The sequence below is a fragment of the Erpetoichthys calabaricus genome, chromosome 3, assembly GCF_900747795.2.
Source record: "Erpetoichthys calabaricus chromosome 3, fErpCal1.3, whole genome shotgun sequence".
Lineage (NCBI taxonomy): Eukaryota > Metazoa > Chordata > Cladistia > Polypteriformes > Polypteridae > Erpetoichthys > Erpetoichthys calabaricus.
In genome coordinates this window covers 148,203,096-148,227,391 of record NC_041396.2, presented here as the reverse complement: position 1 = coordinate 148,227,391, position 24,296 = coordinate 148,203,096, and the positions used below count along the sequence as shown (strand labels likewise).

At 40.7% G+C, this 24,296-nt stretch overlaps 1 protein-coding gene across 4 annotated transcripts in view; it reads right to left on the bottom strand.

Moving 5' to 3' along the window:
- ldah (lipid droplet associated hydrolase) overlaps positions 1-24,296 on the bottom strand; it is a 260,164-nt gene that overhangs the window by 132,424 nt on the left and 103,444 nt on the right. For all 4 annotated transcript variants that reach the window (XM_028797385.2, XM_028797383.2, XM_028797386.2 and 1 more), the window contains one exon: positions 4,443-4,577. In XM_028797385.2, the coding sequence (XP_028653218.1) occupies positions 4,443-4,577 (135 nt within the window). The remainder of the gene's footprint in view (positions 1-4,442; positions 4,578-24,296) is intronic.

The window sequence follows — 24,296 nt, the reverse complement described above, 5'->3', positions numbered from 1 at the left end:
TTATATCGGGTCAGTGAGCACAAGGGGGGGGTGCGGAAGCTGTTGCTAATCCCACGGACTTTATGGCGGCAGGTTTGTGGGTTAGCGCACGCCCACCTCCTAGGTGGCCAAGTGGGCACCAAGAAAACATTAGAGAGTATCAAGCTCCGATTTTATTGGCCAGGAATTAACAAGGAGGTTCGCCGTTTCCGTATCTCTTGTCCGGAGTGTCAGCTGCGGCAAATTCCTAGGAGGGAATTTTTGTTCCCATTCCCTTAATAGATGTCCCGTTCGAAAGAATAGGGGTCGATATAATGGGACCCCTGGAACCCTCGGCCCGAGGACATAAGTATATATTAGACCTCATGGATTAAGCGACCCAATATCCAGAAGCTGTTCGTTGCGCTCAGCTAATTCTAAAGCCATTGCATGGGAACTGGGTCTTTGCGCGAGTTGGGGTTCCTAAAGAAGTCCTTACAGACCAAGGGACGCCATTTACCTCAGAGACATTCAGGGAAATGGCTAAGTTACTTATAATAAAGCACTTAAAGACAGTGGTGTATCATCCTCAAACCGATGGTCTAGTGGAGAGGTTTAATCAGACTCTCAAACAGATGCTTCGCAAGGTGGTCAGCAGGGACGGAAGGAATTGGGATCAACTCCTCCCCCTCATACTCTTTGCCTACAGGGAAGTTCCACAAGCCTCGACAGGGTTCTCACCCTTTGAATTATTATATGGACGACAACCCCGGGGCATATTGGACATTTTAAAGGAAGGTTGGGAAGGAGAGCCTCTTCCCTCAACTAATATTTTGGAATATATCGCGCAGTTACGCTATAGATTTGAGAAAATTCGACCCACATTAAAAAGTTACATGGAAGAGGCTCAAACAGCACAGGCCCTCTATTATGACCGTGGCACGACTCTCTGGGAATTCCAACCGGGGGATTGGGTCATGGTGCTGGTTCCCACCTCCCATTCTATACTACTTGCCCACTGGCAGGGACCATAGGAAGTTAAGGAGAGGAAAGGGCTTGTCGACTATTTGGTGAAGCAGCCCAATTGTCGGCCGAGCGAGCGGATATATCAAGTCAATCTGCTGAAGCCGTGGAAGGAAAGGGACCCTGATCCATCCTCCGGCCAGCCCCGCTCATTCTTTGCTCAGACCAACACACTTAACTTCAGCTCTAATCTGAATACCCGACAGTGGCGAGAGCTCAAAGCAGTTATCTCGTCCATCCCGGAGGTGGTAGACGAAAAACCCGGAAGGACCTCTCTGATTGCCCATGACATTGTGACCGAACCTGGGGTTACAGTCCAAGAGCGCCCCTATCGTCTTCCCGAGACAAAGAAGGCTGAAGTGGAACTGGAAATCCAGCGCATGCTGGACCTAGGTGTCATAGAGGAAAGTCATAGTCCCTGGTCCAGTCCAATAGTCTTGGTGTCTACGCCCGACGGGAGTTGGAGGTTTTGCAATGATTTCCATTGGCTTAATCAGGTCTCACAGTTTGATGCTTATCCGATGCCTCGAGTGGACGACCTCCTTAAGAGACTTGGGCAGGCTGAATATCTGACCACACTTGACATGACCAAAGGGTACTGGCAGGTTCCTTTAACATGTAGCAGTGCTACTTAAGAACTGCATCTCCCAGCAGTCCCTGCTGGGGCTGCTGGGGTCAAAGGTAGCCACAGGCAGTTAAAAGGAGGGCAGAGGGCAAAGAGAAAAAAAATTTGTTTTGTTTTGGTTTGTTGCGGTTATTTGTCGTCTCTCCTGCTGTTATTGGAACTCTAATCATTTTGTCTTGGACTGTATTCGTTTGTTGGGGTCTGGATTGTCTGTCTACCTGTGCACTGAGAGCTGTGTTGGATTATTTGGTTTTCCGGAAGAGTGGAGCGCTCCCGAATCAACCACCAACCATCAACCTCATCAGTAACTACCGATAGGACTGTATTTTTCCTTCTCCATTTCAACATACAGATCGCTGGACTTAACTTGGTCACTTTTCGTCTTTCAACCTGTTTCGTATATATGGACTTTGCTGTGTGGTGTTTGTGTTTATTTTGTTTATGTGTAATATCGCCGAAGGGGTCAGGGGTGGTATTACTATTTCATTACTTATTTCGGGTTATTATATTTGTAATTGTTTGCCATTCCCAGTGTGCTTTATTGTCTCTGTGGTGAGTGAGTGTGTGGGTCGATCCAAGGCTGGGGACGTTCCTGGGATCTCTGCTATTAAAATAAATAAATCACCGTCATCTTTGACGGTGTGAATCTTAGCGGCCCCTGACCGTTACAAACAGACTCTGCAAAGGTTAAAACCGCGTTTAGCACCCCTAGTGGGCACTGGCAGTATTGTGTCCTTCCATTCGGGTTACATGGGGGGCTCCTGTGACTTTCCAGCGTCTGGTGGACAAAGTGCTCTGCCCCCATAACACGTATAGTGCTGCCTACCTGGATGACATCGTCATCTATTCCAGCACCTGGAAGGAACACATGCAGCACGTCCGAGCGGTATTACGGACGCTAGGTGAAGTTGGTCTAAGAATCAATCCAAAAAAATGTTTCTTTGGGTTGAAAGAAGCCAAATATTTGGGTTACCTGGTGGGTCGTGGTACGGTGAAGCCGCAGTGCTCTAAAATAGATGCCGTTTTGAAATGGCACTGTCCGCGAACCAAGCGGCAGGTCCAAGTATTTCTCAGTTTAGCCAGGTACTGCCGCCGGTTTGTACCACACTTTTCAGAGACAACTGTGCCCTTGGGTGATTTAACAAAGAAGAGGGCTCACAACATTGTGGTTTGGACCGATAAGACGGAAGCTGCATTCAGTGACTTAAAAAGGGCCCTGACGTCAGCACCTGTTTTGAAGGCACTTGACTTTTCGCTTCCTTTTATCCTCCAGATGGACGCTTCGGACACAGGCCTAGGAGCAGTGCTGAGCCAAAGCGCCGATGGTGCCGAACACCCTGTCATGTTCCTGAGCTGGAAACTGCTGGATCAGGAGACCAGGTATGCGGCAGTGGAAAGTGAGGATCTTGCGATTAAGTGGGCAGTTACACAGTTGAGGTACTACCTCTTGGGTCGGGAGTTTACACTTGTCACGGACCATGCACTTTTACAGTGGATGGTCCTGCATAAGGAGTCCAACCCTCGAGTCACTAGGTGGTACCTTGATCTGCAACCTTATAAGTTCTCGCTCGTTCATCGGAAGGGTTCTCTCCACAACTCTCTCCCGCATTCATGACCTCTCGGTGCAGGACGCCTGAGGGGGGGGGCCCTGTCACACACGCGTGTTTAGGAGACAACTAAAGGGCTTGAGTACACGTAATTCCACGCCGGACCAGGGGGTGGTGAGGTGCACTAATTCTCCCTCTCGATGTTTTGCAGACCATTCTAGGGAAATCCCGCCTGGCTCTGGGGCAGCCAATGACATCACTTCCTCTACAGGCCTTTAAAGCTGCCATCTTGTATAGAATGAATCAGTTCTGTTTTGGACTCTGTTGTATGAGCATGTCTGTGCTTTGGCATCAGTTTTGCAGCCGGGGAAAATTATATGGGTGGCTGCCCCAACCCTTCGCAATGTCTTATGGTCGTTCTTCTTACAATTCTTATCACTGGAAGTAATTTAGTTTATTCTTGTCTATTTTATTCTGTGATTATTTGTTGTATTATTCCATTTATTTTTATATCTGTTTTCTTTTGATCAGTACTTGATTAACCTTAGTTGCTTTAAATGTGCTTTATAAATAAATCTGACTGACTTACAATAATGTAGTTAGTCTTTATTTTTAACTCTTCTTTTGGTCCCTTGTCTTAATATTGCCTTCTCTTAACTATGCTCATTTTGTGCTTTTGGTTATAGTCCTAAAATTGTGATTGGGTTACCAGAAAATTAAAGTTAATATGGGAATCACATTATCATGAAAAGCTATTGAATAATTACAAACTTACTGTATATTTTTCAGATCATACTGTATTTCTATTCATGCCAGCAGTGCTAAAGCTCATTGACTTAGATTTTTTGACCTGTATTATTTCTGGATTCTGTGTCTGTGATTTTTGTCCTGACTTTTTCCTTCTGTAAAGCCCAATCACTTTTTTTTTATTTCAGCTTCAGGAAATAGCTTCCTCCACAAAAGTTTTTTTTGGAATCTAGGGGAACATGGCAAGTCATCTTATTCAAGCATACTCTTTAAACAATCAAGATGCAGCTGAAAGAAGTATTGTACTAGTACTAATAACTATCAAATAACCAAACAAATTAGAGGGATTGAATGGGCAAAAACGAAAACTAATGTCAATGTCTGGTCATCTTGCAACAAAGGTAAAAGAATTGCTTGCACAGAAATAGGTAAATTACATATTATACCAGTGTTTAAAAATGTGACAAAAAAAACGGACTGATCATACAACAATCATTAAAATATTGCATCATATTTAACAATTGAACAGTTTTGAAAAATACCTTCTTTCATATCCATAAAGTCTGGAGGTACACAATGCCCAGCATGACTTACAGCCCACACAGGATATTTCTTGTCAAATGATTGGTAGATGACTTGCATGAATGTCTTGTAAAAACCAACAATCCCTGGATTTCCTGTCAGGAAAAAAGCAAGAAACAATTAAAAAGTAATGTGTACACTCGAAAAAGCTAATATAATTATAAACGTGTTATTGTACTAAATGTGGCAACCACACTGTTGAAGATTGCAAGTATCTGAAGCACAAACGTAGAATGGCCCAGTTCATTACTAGAACCACACTCCCATCCATACAACAAATTTCAGATTCAACACACCCAGCAAAAATGTATTTACATACCAACCCCTACCAAATCAAGCAATACCATTAGCATCTAATGCTATACTCGCAATCTTAAAAAAATTAACTTCCATAGAGCCTTCTGCATAACCTGTGATTTTATTACGTAACTGCACTGCCTTGCACTTTCTGATACATATTGAATGGTTATATCTGCCATTTTTTTCTTGCTAATTTGATATGGTTGAAGATTCACTAAGTTTTACATCCTTTTCAATGTGATTGTTTATATTCAGTAGTATGCCCGTGCTGTGTTATTTTACCATATATTGTATTGTAGCTGCACACTTTTGCACAAGTTAGACAAACAACAAAAAATTCTTCATTGTACTGTAAGATATACAAACATTAAGTTGAAATAAATTGAACTGGATTGCATCAATGTGATTTTATGTTGATAAAAGCATAACAAGTGGGAACCATTTCTGAACATCGCTTGCAAAAACAAATGTACTATATATTGCTTATTTTCACTTTCATGGTTGCATGCTTAGGAAGCTTTCCATAGCATTTTCTGGCATTTTTATATAATTTGAAGCCTAAAAAAACCCTGACACCAGGGGATTAAAAATACTCTGAGCCAGTATAATCACTGAGTTAGAAGAAGGGAAGCATTCAAATTGTGGAGAACTTTAATAGTAAAAAAAAAAAAAAAAAAAAAAAAAAAACGGACTTCAGAATATCTCAGGAGACTCATAGGTTTATGCAGTAGCAAATCTAGGCAGATTTTCTAGGCTGTTTGATTTAATATCTTTGTAGGTCAATAGCAGGGTCTTTCAGGTACTGTGGAGACTGACAAGAAGCCACTGTAGTCAAGATGACTGAGAAGTTATGTGATCATGTCACTTACATACTGCATGTACCATAACCTCTGCAGCTGACTTTTAATACTGAGGAAGATGCTTTTATCCTTAGGATTGTTCCTTTGTTACTATTCCTCTAATCTGATTGATAATTTGTTTCAAGATCTTTTTTACATTTCAAAAATACACTATTGGATATGGGGACAACTATCAAAAGTAAACTAATAAGATCTATTAAGAACCATATATAAAAGCCAGTATACAAAAATACATAGTACTTGGCTGTTCCTTTTTTCATGGTCAGTATATAGATAGATAGAGATAGATAGATAGATAGATAGATAGATAGATAGATAGATAGATAGATAGATAGATACTTTATTAATCCCAAGGGGAAATTCACATACTCCAGCAGCACCTTACTGATAAAAAAAAACAATACAGTAATCCCTCGCTATATCACGCTTCGACTTTCGCGGCTTCACTCTATCGCGGATTTTGTATGTAAGCATATCTAAATATATAACGCAGATTTTTCGCTGCTTCGTGGGTTTCTGCGGACAATGGGTCTTTTTACTTCTGGTGCATGCTTCCTCAGTTGGTTTGCCCAATTGATTTCATACAAGGGACGCTATTGGCGGATGACCGAGAAGCTACCTAATCAGAGCACACAGTTAAGTTCCTGTGTGCTGATTGGCTCAGCAACGGAGTGCTGCATTAACCAGGAAGTCTCATCTCACTCATTCAGCATTAACGTGCTCCTGCTACTGCTTCAGGGGCCGTGTCCAAGCGCCAACAGAAGATGCAAATGATTGCAGAAAAGGTAAAAGTTTTGGATGTGTTGAAGGAAGGGAACAGCTACACCGCTGCAGGACACCATTACGGCATCAATGAGTCCACGATTCTTTTTATTTAAAAAGAAGGAAAAGCATATAAGATCTACGGCCGCAGTGTGCTTTAACCAGGGCGCAAAACGAGTTGCAAGTGGACGTGATAAGGCAGTAGTCTGGATGGAATCTGCTTTAGGGATTTGGATTGAAGAGTCCTGGAAGAAGAACAACGGCGGTGCTACACAGTCGCCTGAACAGGCTCCTTTAGAAGAGCTGTAACACTATCCTTTGTTGTGCAGTAAAATTAAACTCATCGTTATCGGACAAGTCATCGTGTCATTGTTGGTGAGTAACCATAATTAATTATCTACGTACAGTACTTATTACATGTACATAGTTTAGTGTCACTGTACACACATTTTACTGTATACAATTTTTCTTGCATTGTACGTATTTATTGCTGGTGGCCTGTCTGTCGTAATGGCTGTAACATATGTGATATCGGAGACGCTCGATATCTTTAAAATAATATATAGGTTTTACTGTATATAAACTGTGTTTAGATACATAATTTCAACGAATCTTGCCTAATATCTAAGAGAATACAAAGGGTTTATGCTGTATAATTGTGCGGGAAATGTTTATAATAGTGTGGGAGAGTTTATAAGGGCTTAAAATATATCAAAAGAACCATATGAACATATGGTTTCTACTTCGCGGATTTTCACCTTTCGCGGGTGGTTCTGGAATGCAACCCCCGCGATGGAGGAGGGATTACTGTATTAAATTAAAGATTGATAACAATGCAGGCAAAAAAAACAGACAATATCTTTGTATAATGTTAATGTTTACCCCCCCCCCGGGTGGAATTGAAGAGTCGCATACTTTGGGGGAGGAACGATCTTCTCAGTCTGTCAGTGGAGCAGGACAGTGACAGCAGTCTGTCGCTGAAGCTGCTCTTCTGTCTGGAGATGACACTGTTTAGTGGATGCAGTGGATTTTCCATAATTGATAGGAGCCTGCTGAGCGCTCGTCGCTCTGCCACAGATGTCAAACTGTCCAGCTCCATGCCAACAATAGAGCCTTATATATACAGTGCATCCGGAAAGTATTCACAGCACATCACTTTTTCCACATTTTGCTATGTTACAGCCTTATTCCAAAATGGATTAAATTCATTTTTTTCCTCAGAATTCTACACACAACGCCCCATAATGACAACATGAAAAAAGTTTACTTGAGGTTTTTGCAAATTTATTAAAAATAAAAAAACTGAGAAATCTCGTGTACATAAGTATTCACAGCCTTTGCTCAATACTTTGTCGATGCACCTTTGGCAGCAATTACAGCCTCAAGTCTTTTTGAATATGATGCCACAAGCTTGGCACACCTATCCTTGGCCAGTTTCGCCCATTCCTCTTTGCAGCACCCCTCAAGCTCCATCAGGTTGGATGGGAAGCGTCGGTGCACAGCCATTTTAAGATCTCTCCAGAGATGTTCAATCGGATTCAAGTCTGGGCTCTGGCTGGGTCACTCAAGGACATTCACAGAGTTGTCCTGAAGCCACTCCTTTGATATCTTGGCTGTGTGTTTAGGGTCGTTGTCCTGCTGAAAGATGAAGCGTTGCCCCAGTCTGAGATCAAGAGCACTCTGGAGCAGGTTTTCATCCAGGATGTCTCTGTACATTGCTGTAGTCATCTTTCCCTTTATCCTGACTAGTCTCCCAGTCCCTGTCGCTGAAAAACATCCCCACAGCATGATGCTGCCACCACCACTGTAGGGATGGTATTGGCCTGGTGATGAGCAGAGCCTGGTTTCCTCCAAACGTGACGCCTGGCATTCACACCAAAGAGTTCAATCTTTGTCTTATCGGACTAGAGAATTTTCTTTCTCATGGTCTGAGAGTCCTTCAGGTGCCTTTTGGCAAACTCCAGGTGGGCTGCCATGTGCCTTTTACTAAGGAGTGGCTTCCGTCTGGCCACTCTACCATACAGGCCTGATTGTTGGATTGCTGCAGAGATGGTTGTCCTTCTGAAAGGTTCTCCTCTCTCCACAGAGGACCTCTGGAGCTCTGACAGAGTGACCATTGGGTTCTTGGTCACCTCACTGACTAAGGCCCTTCTCCCCCCGATCGCTCAGTTTAGATGGCTGGCCAGCTCTAGAAAGAGTCCTGGTGATTTTGAACTTCTTCCACTTACGGATGATGGAGGCCACTGTGCTCATTGGGACCTTCAAAGCAGCAGAAATTTTTCTGTAACCTTCCCCAGATTTGAGCCTCGAGACAATCCTGTCTCGGAGGTCTACAGACAATTCCTTTGACTTCATGCTTGGTTTGTGCTCTGACATGAACTGTCAACCTTTCCAAATCATGTTCAATCAACTGAATTTACCACAGGTGGACTCCAATTAAGCTGCAGAAACATCTCAAGGATGATCAGGGGAAACAGGATGCACCTGAGCTCAATTTTGAGCTTCATGGCAAAGGCTGTGAATACTTATGTATATGTGCTTTCTCCATTTTTGTTATTTTTAATAAATTTGCAAAAACCTGAAGTAAACTTTTTTCACGTTGTCATTATGGGGTGTTGTGTGTAGAAGTCTGAGGAAAAAAAATGAATTTAATCCATCTTGGAATAAGGCTGCAACATAACAAAATGTGGAAAAAGTGATGCGCTGTGAATACTTTGCGGATGCACTGTATATACCTACAGTGTGTGCATATTTTAATTAGATCACATTCACCTTTAGTATGAGCCTCAATTTGCCTCCCATTAGTGATTAAAACCTGAATAAATCTCTATGGATTGAATAAAAAAGCGACTTTACTGTTCACATAATTATTTAGCTCAACCAATTAGTTCACTGTGAATATGCTAGTGAGGGACCAGTCTATGATAGGGCCATCGCAAGCGGTAAGGGTAAATTTGATCTGAAATCAACCTACATAATATTACTCATGCTACAAAAATATACTAAGTACAATATAAACACCAAAGAATCTGAAATTAAAGTACTTTTTTGTTATAAATTACTGTTACCAATAGTGAGATCTGCAAGGGATGCTTCTGCTTTAATGGAAAATAATTTTAGACCACAGAAGACTTTTCATAAACATTTCACAATTTTTTTTTCCATACAGAGCTATACTGTCACATATAGTATGTCCTGTGTACTGTGATGTCAAAGGGTAGTAAACACAGTATGGTCTGTGAGAGGGATTATTGATTCAATGCTCAATTTACATTTTCATCTGGAAACTTTCGAAGCAAAACAGTAGAGTAAATAAGTGTCATTAGACCCTACTTTACCAGTGTGCTTGCCACAAATGCAGTAGTTTATGCCAAGATCAGGCAAGGCTCTTTTCCACCTTTAAACTATTTACTATCATTTAAACTAACACTATTTAAACTAAACACTATTTTTTAAAGTAAACACATCTTTTCTTTTCTTGTAATGTAAAAGCACATGTTAATCCCAAAAACAAGTGGATTATATGCAAACTCCACATAAACATGACGCTTAGAGGCAGAAGTTGTAATTACTGTACCACCATACTGAACTGCACTGAACATCCATTGTGTGAAAAGAATAAAGAAACTAAGGTGGATATAAATCTGTGACATGAACATTTTGTTTCACTTGGGAAAAGGGCAAGGAATTGTCACAACATCAAAAACACAGTTTTCTAAATTATAACCATTTGCCTGCTTTTTGTGTTCCATTCTAATGGTATTTGGTAAATGAGATATCCTGTTTGAAAATACAGATTTTAAATTTAGTAAAATATTTCTAAGCAGATAGCGCATTTAATATACTATGTAATAAAGTGTAAATTAAAAATGTGTATTATCTTAAACTACAGGATTTGCCACTTTATAGTTTACAGGTTTTTTGCCATATTTGTTAACAGTTTAATGGTATGCATCTGTCATTACATACAGTGTAAATACAGTAAAGCCAGGATGTCAGGAGTTGACAATTGTTCAGCTGTGTGTATAAACAATCCATCAATTTAATGAACTTGCATAACCCAATGTTAGGTTAGGTATGAGGCAGAAACTACCTTGGCATAAGAATACATATACAGGTAGTCCCCAAGTTACGGACATTCGACCTACGACTTATGAACGGGGCTGCAGCTGCGACGCATGCGCCCCGTCAGCTCCGTCATCTTCGGCCTGGGGACGCTGCAAGCGGTGGCTGAACAGAGGCTGGAGGGGGTCGATTTCGCTGCTCACGCAGTGTAGTGTCCCTCGGGCGGCTCCCGGCGGCAAGCAGTGACCCGTGGTCCATAGTCACCAGGGCCACTGCTATCGCTCATGTGCAGGATGGAGGCTTGATGGGGTGTTTTGCTGTCCGCCCACCACGCCGCCGCAGCTACTGCTCCTGACTGGATGCAGGCTGGATGGAGCGGAGGGCTTTTCATTGCCCGCCCACCACACACGGCTGCCCCGTTCGTTCTCGGTGTTACGGCTGGTGATGCTGCAAGCGGTGACCCAGTTGTGGCTGAACGGGGTGGCAGGGGGTAGCATTGTAGTGTGCCTCGGGTGGCTGCCTGCTGAATGGGAGGTGGGCGATTCACTACCCGCTTTTGGCCACACCATGTTCATTCTCAATGGGCGGACGCTGCAGGCAGCATACTGTAGTGGAAATGACTGTGGTGAATGGTGGATGAATGGTGAACCGCCCCTCACCGCCCCATTCATTCTCAATAGCAAGCCTGCTTGTACTGTTACGTACATAGCAGGAAGTTGTCTCTTGTCAGTACATCAGATGCGTTGACGAGGGGTGCCTTCCTGCTGTGATAGCGTGTACAGTACTGTGCAGAAGAGCTCAACTAAACCTTTCGACTTCACCCTTCAACAATATCTCTGAAACACTAATCTGATGCAAGTGCTGGTGATACAGTAAAGAAGAGAAAAATCATCACCATTGAAAATAAAGTAGAAATAATAAAAAGGTCAGAGAGAGGTGAAACTCCATCATTCATTGGCAGAGCACTTGGTTACAGTCAGTCAACAATAGCATTTATTAAAATAATGTACCTGTTCCGACTTACATACAAATTCAACTTAAGCATAAACCTACAGTCCCTATCTCGTACGTAACCCGGGGGCTGCCTACATAATAAAATTAACTGTCTGGAAGGTTCTGTCTATCAGAACTACAGCCATAATCAGATGTTACTGAAAAATATCAATTTACACTTCCACATTTGAAATTATACTGCTCACGCTACTGACAGAATATAACATTTATTCACAAAAGAAAAAAATTTTGAAAGTAAGAGTCTCATTTCTTGTAACAGAAACCAGGTCATCTATTGAGGCATTTAGTGAAGAAGCTGCCACTGATTTGAGAGATTCCAAATTTGACCAACTAATATTATATGAGTTCTTTGTTAGTTTTGCTTATGGGTAATGTTAGGCTAAGAAGAATCCTAATAGACAATTTAATAAAATATCATTATAGAATATCACTGTTGGTCAGACATACAACATATTCAGTACATTTGACAGAACAGCAGCTATAATACAGCTACTACAACTACATTTAAATGTCATTTCAACCAAGCACAATTTGAATTTCTTTCTAAGAGATTTTGAATTTCTACAGTCTGCCTCAGTGTCACAATTGAAACAGTAAGATTAGTTTTCTAATCTACATGAAATTGTGTAGGAAGAAACAAAACGCAAAGTAAATAAGGAGTTTCTAACCAAAACACATAAAGTATATGTTTCTTTATTTTTTGTCTTTTGAACAATCAATAATTTGTATTTTGCATACCACTTCTCACAGATCACAAAATTACAAGGTGATTTATAAAGAAAATAAATGGTCAAGTGTACCAGTCAAATCATGAATTAAAATAAAAGGATTAACAGGAAACTTTTGAAAAGCCTAAACAAGTAAAGATGAATTAATAATAGATAGAAGTGGAATAAAAGTAAGAAAATAATCAGTTACAGAATTAAGTTGGAGATACAGCTGATTAAAATTCAAGAGAAAGAAAATGTTTCTTTCAAGATTTTAAATGTTTTTTGAATGTGAATACTGATGAGGCTTTACATACATAAGGGGAAATACTGTTTTACAAACTAGGGAGCATACTACAGTATGAATAACAAACTCAGTGATATGTCATTTTCAATTCCAGTATTTCTCTCAGTAAACACTGAGTATCAATTGGTCTTGGTAGGTAAATAGTTTGGTAGGGATAGGTTGTTGGATTAGGTAGGTTTATTTAGGTAGGTGGGTTAATAGTAGTAGTTAGTTAGGTGCCGCCGTAAGTGGCAGTCTTTCCAGCAGCTCCGTGTAGGACTTTATCTTCTTTATCTTTCTACCTTTTTCTCTATCTCTCTGACCACTCCTGTCACTTTCTTTTATGTGGACTCATTTCTTAGACATTTTTTACTACTTGGACATGGATTTTTACATGCTAAGACTCGTCTATTCAGGTAGTCAACTTCTAGCGCTTAGAACAAAGGCCCGTGTCAGTGTGGTTCCCTATTTACCTGACGAGGTAAGAAGGCCGTATCGTCGCAGCAGAGCCGGCGCTAAGCTAAAGGCTAAGCGGTTAGCGAGGAAGTGGCGATACAAGCCAATAAGATCGATGAACTGGCTGCGCTGGTGAAAAATGTCAGGAACTACAGAGAATGAAGTTTGTTGTGTTTTTGTGAAACGTGGCTAACAACTAGCATCCCAGATGCTAACGTGGAGCTACCCAGGTTTAGCACAGTTAGAGCAGACAGAGACGCAAATACCTGCGGGAAGCGGAAAGGAGGAGGACTCGCTCTCTATGTGAAACCAAGGTGGTGCAACTCTGGACATGCAAATGTCAAAATCTCCACTTGCTACAGGGACATTGAACTGTTGGCCGTAAGTCTGCATCCCTATTACTTGCCCAGACAGTTTGGACACGTCATTGTTGTTATTGTTTACATCCCTCATTGGGTGGACGTGGAAATAGCAGGTGACATCATCCACTCCGCTGTTGCTAAACTACAAACAACGCACCCGAGGCGCTTGTGCTAATCTCTGGAGATTTTAACCATGTGACGCTGGACAAAACATTTCCTGCCTTCACCCAGTATGTGGATTGTAACACCCGGGGAAATAGGATTATTGACCTACTGTATGCAAACGTTAAGGACGCATACAGCGCCACCCCACTGGCTGCACTTGGGACAGCAGATCATAACCTGGTTCTGCTTCAGCCTCATTACAAATCAAGAGTGAGGGAGCTACCAACAACCACACGCTCATTCCGGAAGTGGTCCCCTGAGGCACAGCAGGGTCTGAGAGACTGCTTTGAAACTACGGACTGGGATATCCTGCAGGGGTCGGCAACCGGCCCTGTGGGGCCGCGTGTGTTCTATCTTTAGCAGGCAAGGGCTGCCTGGATCCTTGTCGGTGGCAGACTTGTGCCAGCAGCAGCAGAGGCTGCGGAAAGTCAGACGCTGCAACCCAAAGAGCCAGCTCGTCGCCGCACTAGGAGTAGAAGAGCCAAAATGGCCACGGACCGGAAGTCCCTCCTGGTGACAGACACGGGATTGGCCGGTGTGTCTTGGGTTCCCGCCAATGACTGTATAGAGGCGGGACCAGGAAATGCCAGTCTTGTGCCGGGGGGAGACCCGACTGGGCCGGAGGAGGAGGCCCACAGGAAGCAGTCGAAGCAAGGTGCTGACAGACAGGTAGGTTCTGTGCTGGCTGACTTCCTGTCTTTGCCAGTAGTGCTGCGTGTCTTGGAGGAGTTCCTTCAGGCTGCAGCGCCGCTGTTACAGATGCTCGGTGCGCTCCGTGCAGACCTGCAGGAGCTGGAGGTGAAGGCGGGCGCATCATCACAGACGCTGCATGCTGCGGTGGAAGGACGCGTCGCTGGATCCTTTGGCCGGAGTCGTATGGCGGGGAAGGTAAGTAAAACCGACCCCGTACAGCATAAAGGAGAGCCCACAGAAATTGGCCGTGATCCGCATGAATGGTATCGAGTAGGGGGATCTCCGACAGCAGATGCGGCGGTGTAGGTGTTCGCGAGGTGAGGGGAGCAACATCGAGACGGCAGGCAGGACAGGGGCTGATGAGTGCCCTGAGTCCTAGCGCCCCGAGCCTGCGACAGTCTCCCATCGCTCTGTATGGACGCAGACGGGCTTGGATCTGTGCGTTTCCCATGCGCAGACCCAGACCGTCGGGGCGTCCAAGAGTGATAGGAGGAATCGAGGGGTGAATGCCGGTTCCTCTGATAGGAAGGGACGTGCAGCTGGGTGCGCACGTCCAGAGAAGGGCCGTCCTCTGCGGAAGCAGAGGGAAGCTCCAGTGCCAGTGGAGGAGACGACAGTGCGAGCGGACCCGTCAAATACAATCAGATGGGCAGGGAACCTGCGGAGGAGGAGCCGAACAGGTAAGTCGCGGGGTGCCGCTAGGAGGGGAGAGCACTGCCAGTGCGTAGCACAGAGGGATGTCAGGTGGTGGCGTCCAGGCAGCGTTTCTGCCCCTCTTTCTGTTTTGGTTGCAGGAACGGACCCCGGATGCGCAGTAGGGCCTGCCTCGTTGGGTAACTGCCCTCCCGGGACGGACCACTGCACTGGAGGACTCTTCACTGGCGATGGGGCAGCCCCGCGACCAGCGGAGGCTGCGAAGGCGCGAGCGGCACAGCACAAAGGGGCGCAAAGACCTCGGAGGGGGTGCCGAAAAAACGAGTTCCAGGGTGCCGGAATTGGACCCTGGACAAACAGTAGGACCCACTTCGGGGTTGAACCGCCCTCACAGGTTGTGTCGCTCAGACCGACGTGTCTTCGCTGGCGATGGGGCACTGTGGCACACGGACGGGGCTCATGCCCGGCCGGGATGCCCAGGAAGACAGGAGGAGGGCTCATTCCTCCTACAGACCGCGAGGGGGCGTCCACCCTGGTTGTATTGGGGGCCACGGGTACAGGGCTTGGAAGCTCAACTCTGTAGGGGCCTGTGGTCACCGCCAGGGGGCGTCCCCCTGCCTGAAGGACCCTGGACCCCAGTACTTCTGCCACACCAGGAAATGCTGGGGGGAAGAAGAGAGGGAACACCCGGAGTGCTTCCGGGAGGACAGCCGGCATTTCCGCCACACTGGGGCGTGTCCGCGGGATTGCCGGTGCACACCTGGAGCACATCCGGGTATGGATAAAAGGGGCCGCCTCCCTTCATTCAAGGCTTGAGTCGGGTGGAAGCAGGACAAGGTTCAAGAAAGAGAGAAGGAGGTGATCCAAAGAGGCAGAGTGGTTGGCCTGGACTTTGGGGAAGATTGGGGTTTGTGAGCACTTGAACTTTGTAAATATGTATAATAAATGTGTGTTGGGTGACAAGAGCGTGTCTGCCTGTCTGTCCCGGGCCAGTCTCCACAATAGACAGACAGACAGACAGACAGACAGACAGACGGTGTATTTAAGGCCCTATATAATAGACAGATAGATAGATCATCAAAGCATTATGAATAAAATATACACAGTTGACTTAAGATGCCTTAACGTTTTGATGGACCGTGTCCTTTAAGAATATTATTGTTGTTCCAATATTATTCTGTTTTTTACAACTGCCTACAGTGAAGATTGGTACAATGGGAAGAAACATTATACAGACATCAGGTAGAAGGCAAAAAGATTTTTAGTAGTGCCTCTTTGCACACTATAGTGGAATCATTGCTGGGCAATGGTGGTCATCCAAAAAATGCATTATGGAGAGGATTAGTCATGGTCTCCTCATGCCACCACTCTTTCTGCTGTGAGTTCAGGGTCAAAACTATAATACAGCTGACCTTCCAGATCAGTCTATTCAAATGTGACATCCTTCAGTAAGCCATAGCACAGAACAGTGCACTAGACACAACAAATAGATAGATAGATAGATAGATAGATAGATAGATAGATAGATAGATAGATAGATAGATAGATAGATAGATAGATAGATAGATAGATAGATAGATAGATAGATAGATAGATAGATAGATAGATAGATATTTTATTAATCCCAAGGGGAAATTCACAACTTTTACATTAAGTTAGTATTACACGAAAAGTTACTTAATGAAACCATTAATGCTTCTCTTTTTTACTGTTAGAAAAACAATGCTGAGGTGTCAAGGATACCAAGCACAAATAATGACAATTTTTAATTGAAGTAAAAAGTATGAATATAAAATATGGAAAAAAGTACAGTACTATAGTACCAAATAAAACTACTAAAAAAACAACATTCGCTTCATATTTAAAATTACCATAAAATCAGGTTGTGCTTTCTAGAGAGGATTTTTATAGGACTAATGTCATTCTCCACAACAAATTTATCATCAATCATTTTTCACATTTTTACCATTACATATTTAAAACCTGGTTTTTACTCCTTTTCAGAATAACAAAGATGATCCAAGTCTAATAAATTAATGTGCAAAGAAATAAATTTGAAAATTCTCAGGGCTTGAATGTCAGTCTGAAAGTGTTTAAGGGAGGCAGTCTACAACACCCTTGTCAAGGTTTGTTTTGCATGGTGTTTTACTGCACATGTGACTAATGCCTTTCTGCCTCAAAGAAAGACTTTTATCTACTAGCTTAATGTGAAAGTGTACCTGTGGTTTATTTTGGACAAGTTACAGAGATAAGTTTGTAAAGCACAGAAAAAAGCATTATTATAAGTAGTTCATTGAGTACAAAAGCATACTGTGTGGTCATTTGTTATAGCAGCCACTGATACCGAATATGTCTGCAGGAAAACCTCTCAAGATGTAAGAACAAGCACAATTACTATCCCCTTAAAATAACAATTGTGCCTCAGGGTTTAAAAAAACAATACAGTCTCTGTGGACCTATAATCAGTAACATAAAGCTGTAAACTATGAATGAAATGAAATGAAATTGCTCACCAGCATTATTCACTTTGGCATATTTAAAGGTAAAAAAAAGTCCAGAACTCACTTGCTGTTGAAATTAAAGAAGAAAAAAAATAAAATTCCTTATAAAAACACTGATTAGTTTGACTGTCTTAATACACCCAAGCAATAATTTCATAATACACTGCTTCAGCTTCCATGTATAACACTGTAGTTGTTTTTTTTTTCTTAGATACTGCTCATCATGCCATGTCTAATTGGGAAAAATTTATATATTTTTTTCTAAAATAGTATACTCCTATGTGTACCCTTAAACCGTTTTATACAAATTATTCTACAAACACATAAAAATGAGTTAATCGTATTCTAAAGTACCCTTTGTTAAACATCTGCAACTTCTTATATACATGCATGACTGGGTCTAGTCAAACTGACCATCCCTTAGCATGAAGAAAATAGTAACTTGTCTTATCATAACAAAACGTGCCATAGAGTATTATAACATGCAGTTCAATTGTTTCAAGTCTATTATACTTAGAAAGTCACCCCCTGCCTGTTACCATTAAGTTAATCTTTAAATGGAATGATCTCAGAAACTAAAACTTGCACATAAAGAGCAGATCAGAAATGATGCTGTCAGAACACAGCAGGATGGAAATCCAAAGGCCATGCAGAGAGGTCAACATACAAATGAACTACTGTAGCAAGTTTCTAGTTTGCTTAATGCGACTCCCATTGGATTATTGCCTGAGCTAAACCACAGTCTGATTCTGCTCTTAAGATGGTATTTATAACTTCGGATCTGAATTAAAGTTTAGTGCAAAATATAAATGTCAGGAGGCGGGTCCATAAAGAGAATTAAATGAGGCAGATGAATATAAAGCATTAGCGTAACTTTTGGACTTCAGTAATGATAACTCAATCAATATATCTTACAGTGACACGTGTAAAGGCAGACTGCCAATAGAAAAAACCTTAAGACCAGCAATTAAGAATATGCAGTACAAAACTGACAGGGGTTAAGCAAACAAGAGAAGGGGAAAGTATGAAAGTAAAACAAAAAAAAAACTTTTATGCAATTTTAAGACTGATGTATTTCAAGTACAGTTTACAAGTTTCAAGGTCTACACGCATTTGCTACCATATGAGATACACGTTAAGAGGACATCGTTATGGTGTTTTCACAACAAAAGTTCAAGCATTTGTTAGTGCCTGAAACAAGCAAAGTGTTCAAATGTGTTTTTTTAAATACCATATAAGTTCAATGTCCATAAAACACTGAGGGTGATGGGTATTGGAGATTTATTTTCTGTTCTGTACCTTTTAAAGTAGCTTTTTCTGACCAACTTGTTTTTTAACTGGTTTAACTTTGTTGTATTATAAAGAGACAAAGTTTAAGTGTATACTCCTCCATCATCTATCTAATTAAATCAGTTTGTAAGTGCAATGATATTTTAACATTCTGTTCCAATGACGTAATGTATATTTATATCATAGTATGTTTAGATTACCAATATATAATTGTAATAAATAAATCTAAATAAAGTATTTTTCTAATGACATATTGAATAAAAGCATATTATTTTACATTAATATTTTATTATATTAGATTGGTATGTTACTAAATACAACAAATGTTAAAATGAAGAAGTTTCACTGCACCTCTTAAAGTGCATTGAGTTTACATTTTACTCAATGCACAAAATCTCTTCTGTGAAACTATTAATCATTTGTACATGCATGACAACACATACATTACATACTGTACATAGATATATATCATACAACATGGTAACACAATATTTGCCAACCCTATACCTCACAGCTTATGGGAAATTTATTTGTGTCTAAAATTGTTTGATGTTGTAGGATTGCAATTGGTTTTCTTCATTTATCCCAGATTAACCTCACATTCCAAAACTACACCATAAATTAAACAGTGACACTAAACTGGTGTGAATGAGTTTGTGATTTGGTTTCCGTTCCGTCTTGTAATCCATGCTCCCCGGATAAATACTAGCATCCTGTGACCCAGTAATAAGACATTCAGGTTCAGAAAGTATAAACATAAATTTTAAAGGTTTGCCTTAAGAGGTTTATTTGAATCACATCCTAATGAAACTGTACTTTTTTGATGCAAAGAAGGATATATGCAGTTCTCTGAAATTTATATACATATAATACATTTGTTGCCAATGCAAATCCAATTTACGTTATACTCCTTAATTCATTCCATGGCTAATCACTGCTCTAAAACAGATTCAAATACTACAAATAGTGTGATTATGTTTATTTATGTCATAACAGGCAAATTTAAAAAATAGGTTAAAACATACTGACCAAACCTGGGATAAAATAATTAAAAGGTACAGAGTGCAGACAGCTATAAGAAAATATAATTTGAATAATTTCTTATGGAACTGTCAGGTCTATCACTGTTAAGTAGAAATAGTTTGGCACTGCCAAGACACTGAATCTGGCAGAATGACCCTCCAAAATAAAAAGCTATGGGCACTGGAAATTTCTATGGAAGATCACTGTGGACCCTAATAATATCTTAAAAGATGTGCTGAGGTGTCTACAGATTACAGAAATATTAAAATGTGTAAGGTTTTCAAGAATACTAGAAAAACATAGATGGTAGTAAAGAATGCATAAAAGGAATGCTTGGAATGTCTTATTGTGGAGGATTGCAGTTCAGTGCCTTCTGTTAATGTGATTTTGAAAGTAAAAATAAAAAGGTGAAAACATATTGTAATTAACTTTTAACTGAAACAGTATGCTGTTTAATGAATTAGCCTGAATATTTTAATTAATTGCAGGTTATAAGATCAGAGTCTGACAACGAAGAATCTCTTAACAATAGACCCAGTATTTGCAGCACTGTATTTTGGGTGCAGTAGATGTCTTATAGAAGAGTGTGTGTTTATAGTGATGAGATGTCAGATTGTCAGGGAGGTGCATGAGAGAAACTGTACATAACAAACCTGGATATCTTGGAATAGAATACACACTTGAGGCAAGAAAAGACACATCTGATACCAGTGAGCCTAGGAGCTGATAGAAAGCAATATATCCTGTGAATGTGTAAGGAGCCATTAAAGGGCAGGAGACACAAAGACTGTTTCTCTTTAAATGGGTATTGAGGCTCAGAGATGATAGAAGACCCACTAGAGAGAGCTCTAGGAGTAAGTCCCCAGAAATTTCTGAATAGTGTTCTTAATCCTAGCAAGTGATTTCAAATATTCCCACAGACACAGACAGCCGAGAAAGAAATGATGCAGCCTCAGGCACATTACTTGTATGACCTTGAAATATAGATACTGTATGAACTAGAAAATGATTTTGATTGGCAGTAAGGTTGAAGGTCCTGGAAGGGGAGGGGGGCAGAGATAGATATTAAAAGAAGAAGCAACAGTTTAGGAGGAGAGAGAAAAGCTTTCAACTATAGTAATAGCCTTACGAACCGATCGCTGAAAACACTTTTTTTTAATGATTTTTAAGCACAGGGAAAAAAATGAACATTTGAAAAATCCGTAATTTATACAAAAGCTAACCATAAACAACCAAGAAAACTAACCTTTCATGAGTCGAGTTCTGGCATGAAGGAAGTGAGGAGGAACTGGGTGGAGAGGCGATTACAGTTTTGAGGTAAAATCCCTCTGCGCGATGCACGTCTGACAGAGAACAATGTACTATACAGGTACAGGGAGAGACTGAACACGTGCGGAAATCATCGGTGCGTACGAACCGGAAGGGAAACTGGCTTGTTCGTCACCCAAGTGTGTGGTCGTGAACAGATGAAAAAGTTTGGCGAACTTTTTGGTCGTAACCCGATCTGTACATGTTCAGAGACGTTCGTGACCCGAGGTTCTACTGTATATTTACAGTTACATCCATATTATAATTTCTGGCATTGTAAGGAACTGGCCTTTTTAGTATTGTAATGTACTTCATCTACTTGTATCAGCAAAGAGTTTGGATAACCTATGTTGCCAGTGAGCATATTGTGTACAGCACAATATAGTTTGGTCAGATTTTTCTTTAATTTAAGGGTTGCTGTAGATGCAGTTATTATTCATACAGTACTTAAAATTACATTTAACATAGAAATATGATCAACTATTCAATATATGGCATTTGTGTGTGATGCTCCAGGGTGCCCGCAGACTGGAATCACCCATTTCCTAGGACGTCAATAATTATGAACTAGTGCAATGAGAACACAAACAAGCAAAGTGCACTTTGCAGTTTATTTTCAACAGTAAATTCAGGCAGTGTTCAATAAATAAGGGCAGTGCAAATCTTCTTTAACTCTTTCAGGGCTGATGTTGACTTTTGTAGAAATTCAAGGGTAGAGTACGGTAATGAGCTGTGAAATGTGACAAAACTCTCCCTTACGTTTTAGTTCAACTCTCTTTGTTATTAGGAAAGTTAAGCAGCTTTGCTGATTTCACCTCGATTTCCTGTGCATGCATGAGTAGCAAAGAGCAAAACAACCTCTAAAATGGCATCAACATCTGGCGAGAGACTAAAGAGAATGTGCAAATTAAAATACTCCATGGATGTTTTACGTATTATCACTGAACCAGACTCTGACTTGTTGGACTTGGAATTTGATGCAAGTGATCTGGAGATGGAGATCAAAAACAAAAGTGAGGTACCAGCATCGGCTGATCAGTCCCCAGCTGATCATGGTGCTGAACACATTCATGTAGCTGATACGCCTACAGCAGCATTTGCCTGGGAGGACCACCGCTTATGATGGCAAGAGGTACAAACCATATTACGTCACACTGTGACTGCCGCCACCACCCACCTGCTGTGCGAAGACAGCCAGACTGCCGGCCCACAGTGCATTCCTGCTGGCCATCGAGGCACCCCTGCGCAGCCACTGCTGCCAGAGATGCTGGACATACACCAACAGCAGCCACAGCACATGGCAACAGACGTTTTATGTTGATTTATGTGTGAAACCATTGCTTTGTGTGCTTTTCAGAAAACAGAGTTTTTTGGAAAAAATATTCAGCCCTCAAAGAGTTAAATAAATAAATAATCCAATCCATAAATAAATAAATCCAGGTAATTGACAAATTCTAGAATAAAACCGTTAAAACTGGGTAACTTTCATCTATTCTCTACCGAACCTCCGTGCATCTCTCTTCCCATCCTTTCCCGCTCACACTCATCAAGTGGTCTTTTATCTTCATTGTGCACATTAGGCAATGATTCTGCCTCACCACAATTTGGACCATTTATTTGAAGGTGTATTTTTCACTACAATCAATAGAACCCCTTGGCCACAGACAGGTGATCACCATTTAACTAATTATATGACTTCTAAAATGTATTGGTTGCACCAGTGATAATTTAGGAGTGTCATACTAAAGACAGTATAGGTGAATCAATTTACCCGTGTTATTCAAGTGACATTGGCTTCAGCCAATTTTTGTAGAAACACATGCACCTTGTTTTTTAGCACTGGCATTTAATGGAGCTCTTTTGACATGGGCACTTCAGTATGAAAAAATACATTATGCAATTGATGAATACAGTTTATATTACGTTACATAATGTGCCAGTTATTTCTGACAATTTCTTCTATAACAATACATTAGCTTACAATACCAGCGAAAAGATTAATTGGTTTTCCCTAAGTGACTGCTTTCACCTTTTGCAACCTAAATGACTTAAAGAAACACTATCAGGTTTCTACACTCCAGCTGATATGCAGCTAGTGACACATCATAAAAGTTAATAATGGTCACAAAGCAAGTATTTAAGGGGTAATACGAACTGCAATCCTAGTCTCTACTGATTAAAAATGTGTTTCTTTAAACTTTAATTTCAAGATATTGCAAGTTTAAATTCTTTAAGATACAAAGTATATATATTCTATTAGAAGTGATGACAGCTAATGGTAGAAATATTTTGCTACTTAGTAGCAACTTAAAGCGCAACATGACCTATTTGTTTTTGAATTGCCAACATGCTTTGCTCTCAACAAGATTACCCTTTACAATATTATATCCTAATGGTATTTTACTCAGTCAAGAGCTTCCTTTTGAAGTCTTAAGGCAATTGTCAGGTCAAAGTATTAAGTTTCATTTAAGCATTGCAACAGAATAAAACAACCAGAATAAAATACTGTTAGCAACATCTTTTCATTTATTTTGGGGTTTAATAAAGATTATTCTTCTAAGAAAATGCTTAGAAGAAGCAGAATGTTAGCTCAGAAAGATAAACATTTACAAGTTACACACAATTTGAAGACTTCAAAATTTTTTGAAGGATTTGGCTTCTCATACAAAAACTAAAACTACAACTAGCAAATTACTGTTTTTTAGACTGACATGCATTAATGTTAAAAAATGTTTCATTGCAAAAAATAAACCAGAAAAACAATAAAAGCAAAAATGTTATTTAAATTACATTATACAACTATTTCTCTATTCAGCTTCCTGGTAGCAGTTTAATTGCTATACATTATATACAAAAACTTTCAAATAAAAATCTAACAAAATCACAATTTTTAGTCATTTCCAATGTATAAAGTTTATATAAATTTGAAAGTGAACAACACAAACCACAGGCTAAGAGTAGTTTCCTTAGGCAATTCTTACAGTTGTGTTTTCAAAATAGACTTGTGGAGAAAAATCCAGGTGTAATGGATGACGTTTCATTTAATCATTATTTTGTAAACTATGATGATGGAAGTTTTATATCAGAGCTGCAGAGTTTATTAACATGAAACCATGAACTCTCACATCTCACTAAAAAAAACATAAATAAATAACATAACTAAAACAGAAATTAGTAAAACAGAAAAAATATTTGAAAAGAATTTTTCAAGATACATACTTAAAACAAAAACATTGAGGGAGAGAAAGATATAATGGAAGCATATTTTAATCTAACCTGTCTTCAGAGGAAAAAAAAATCAAGAAAATGTCTATAGGAGCATCATACTTTTAAATTTTACTATAACTGAAATTTTATATGCAGTTATG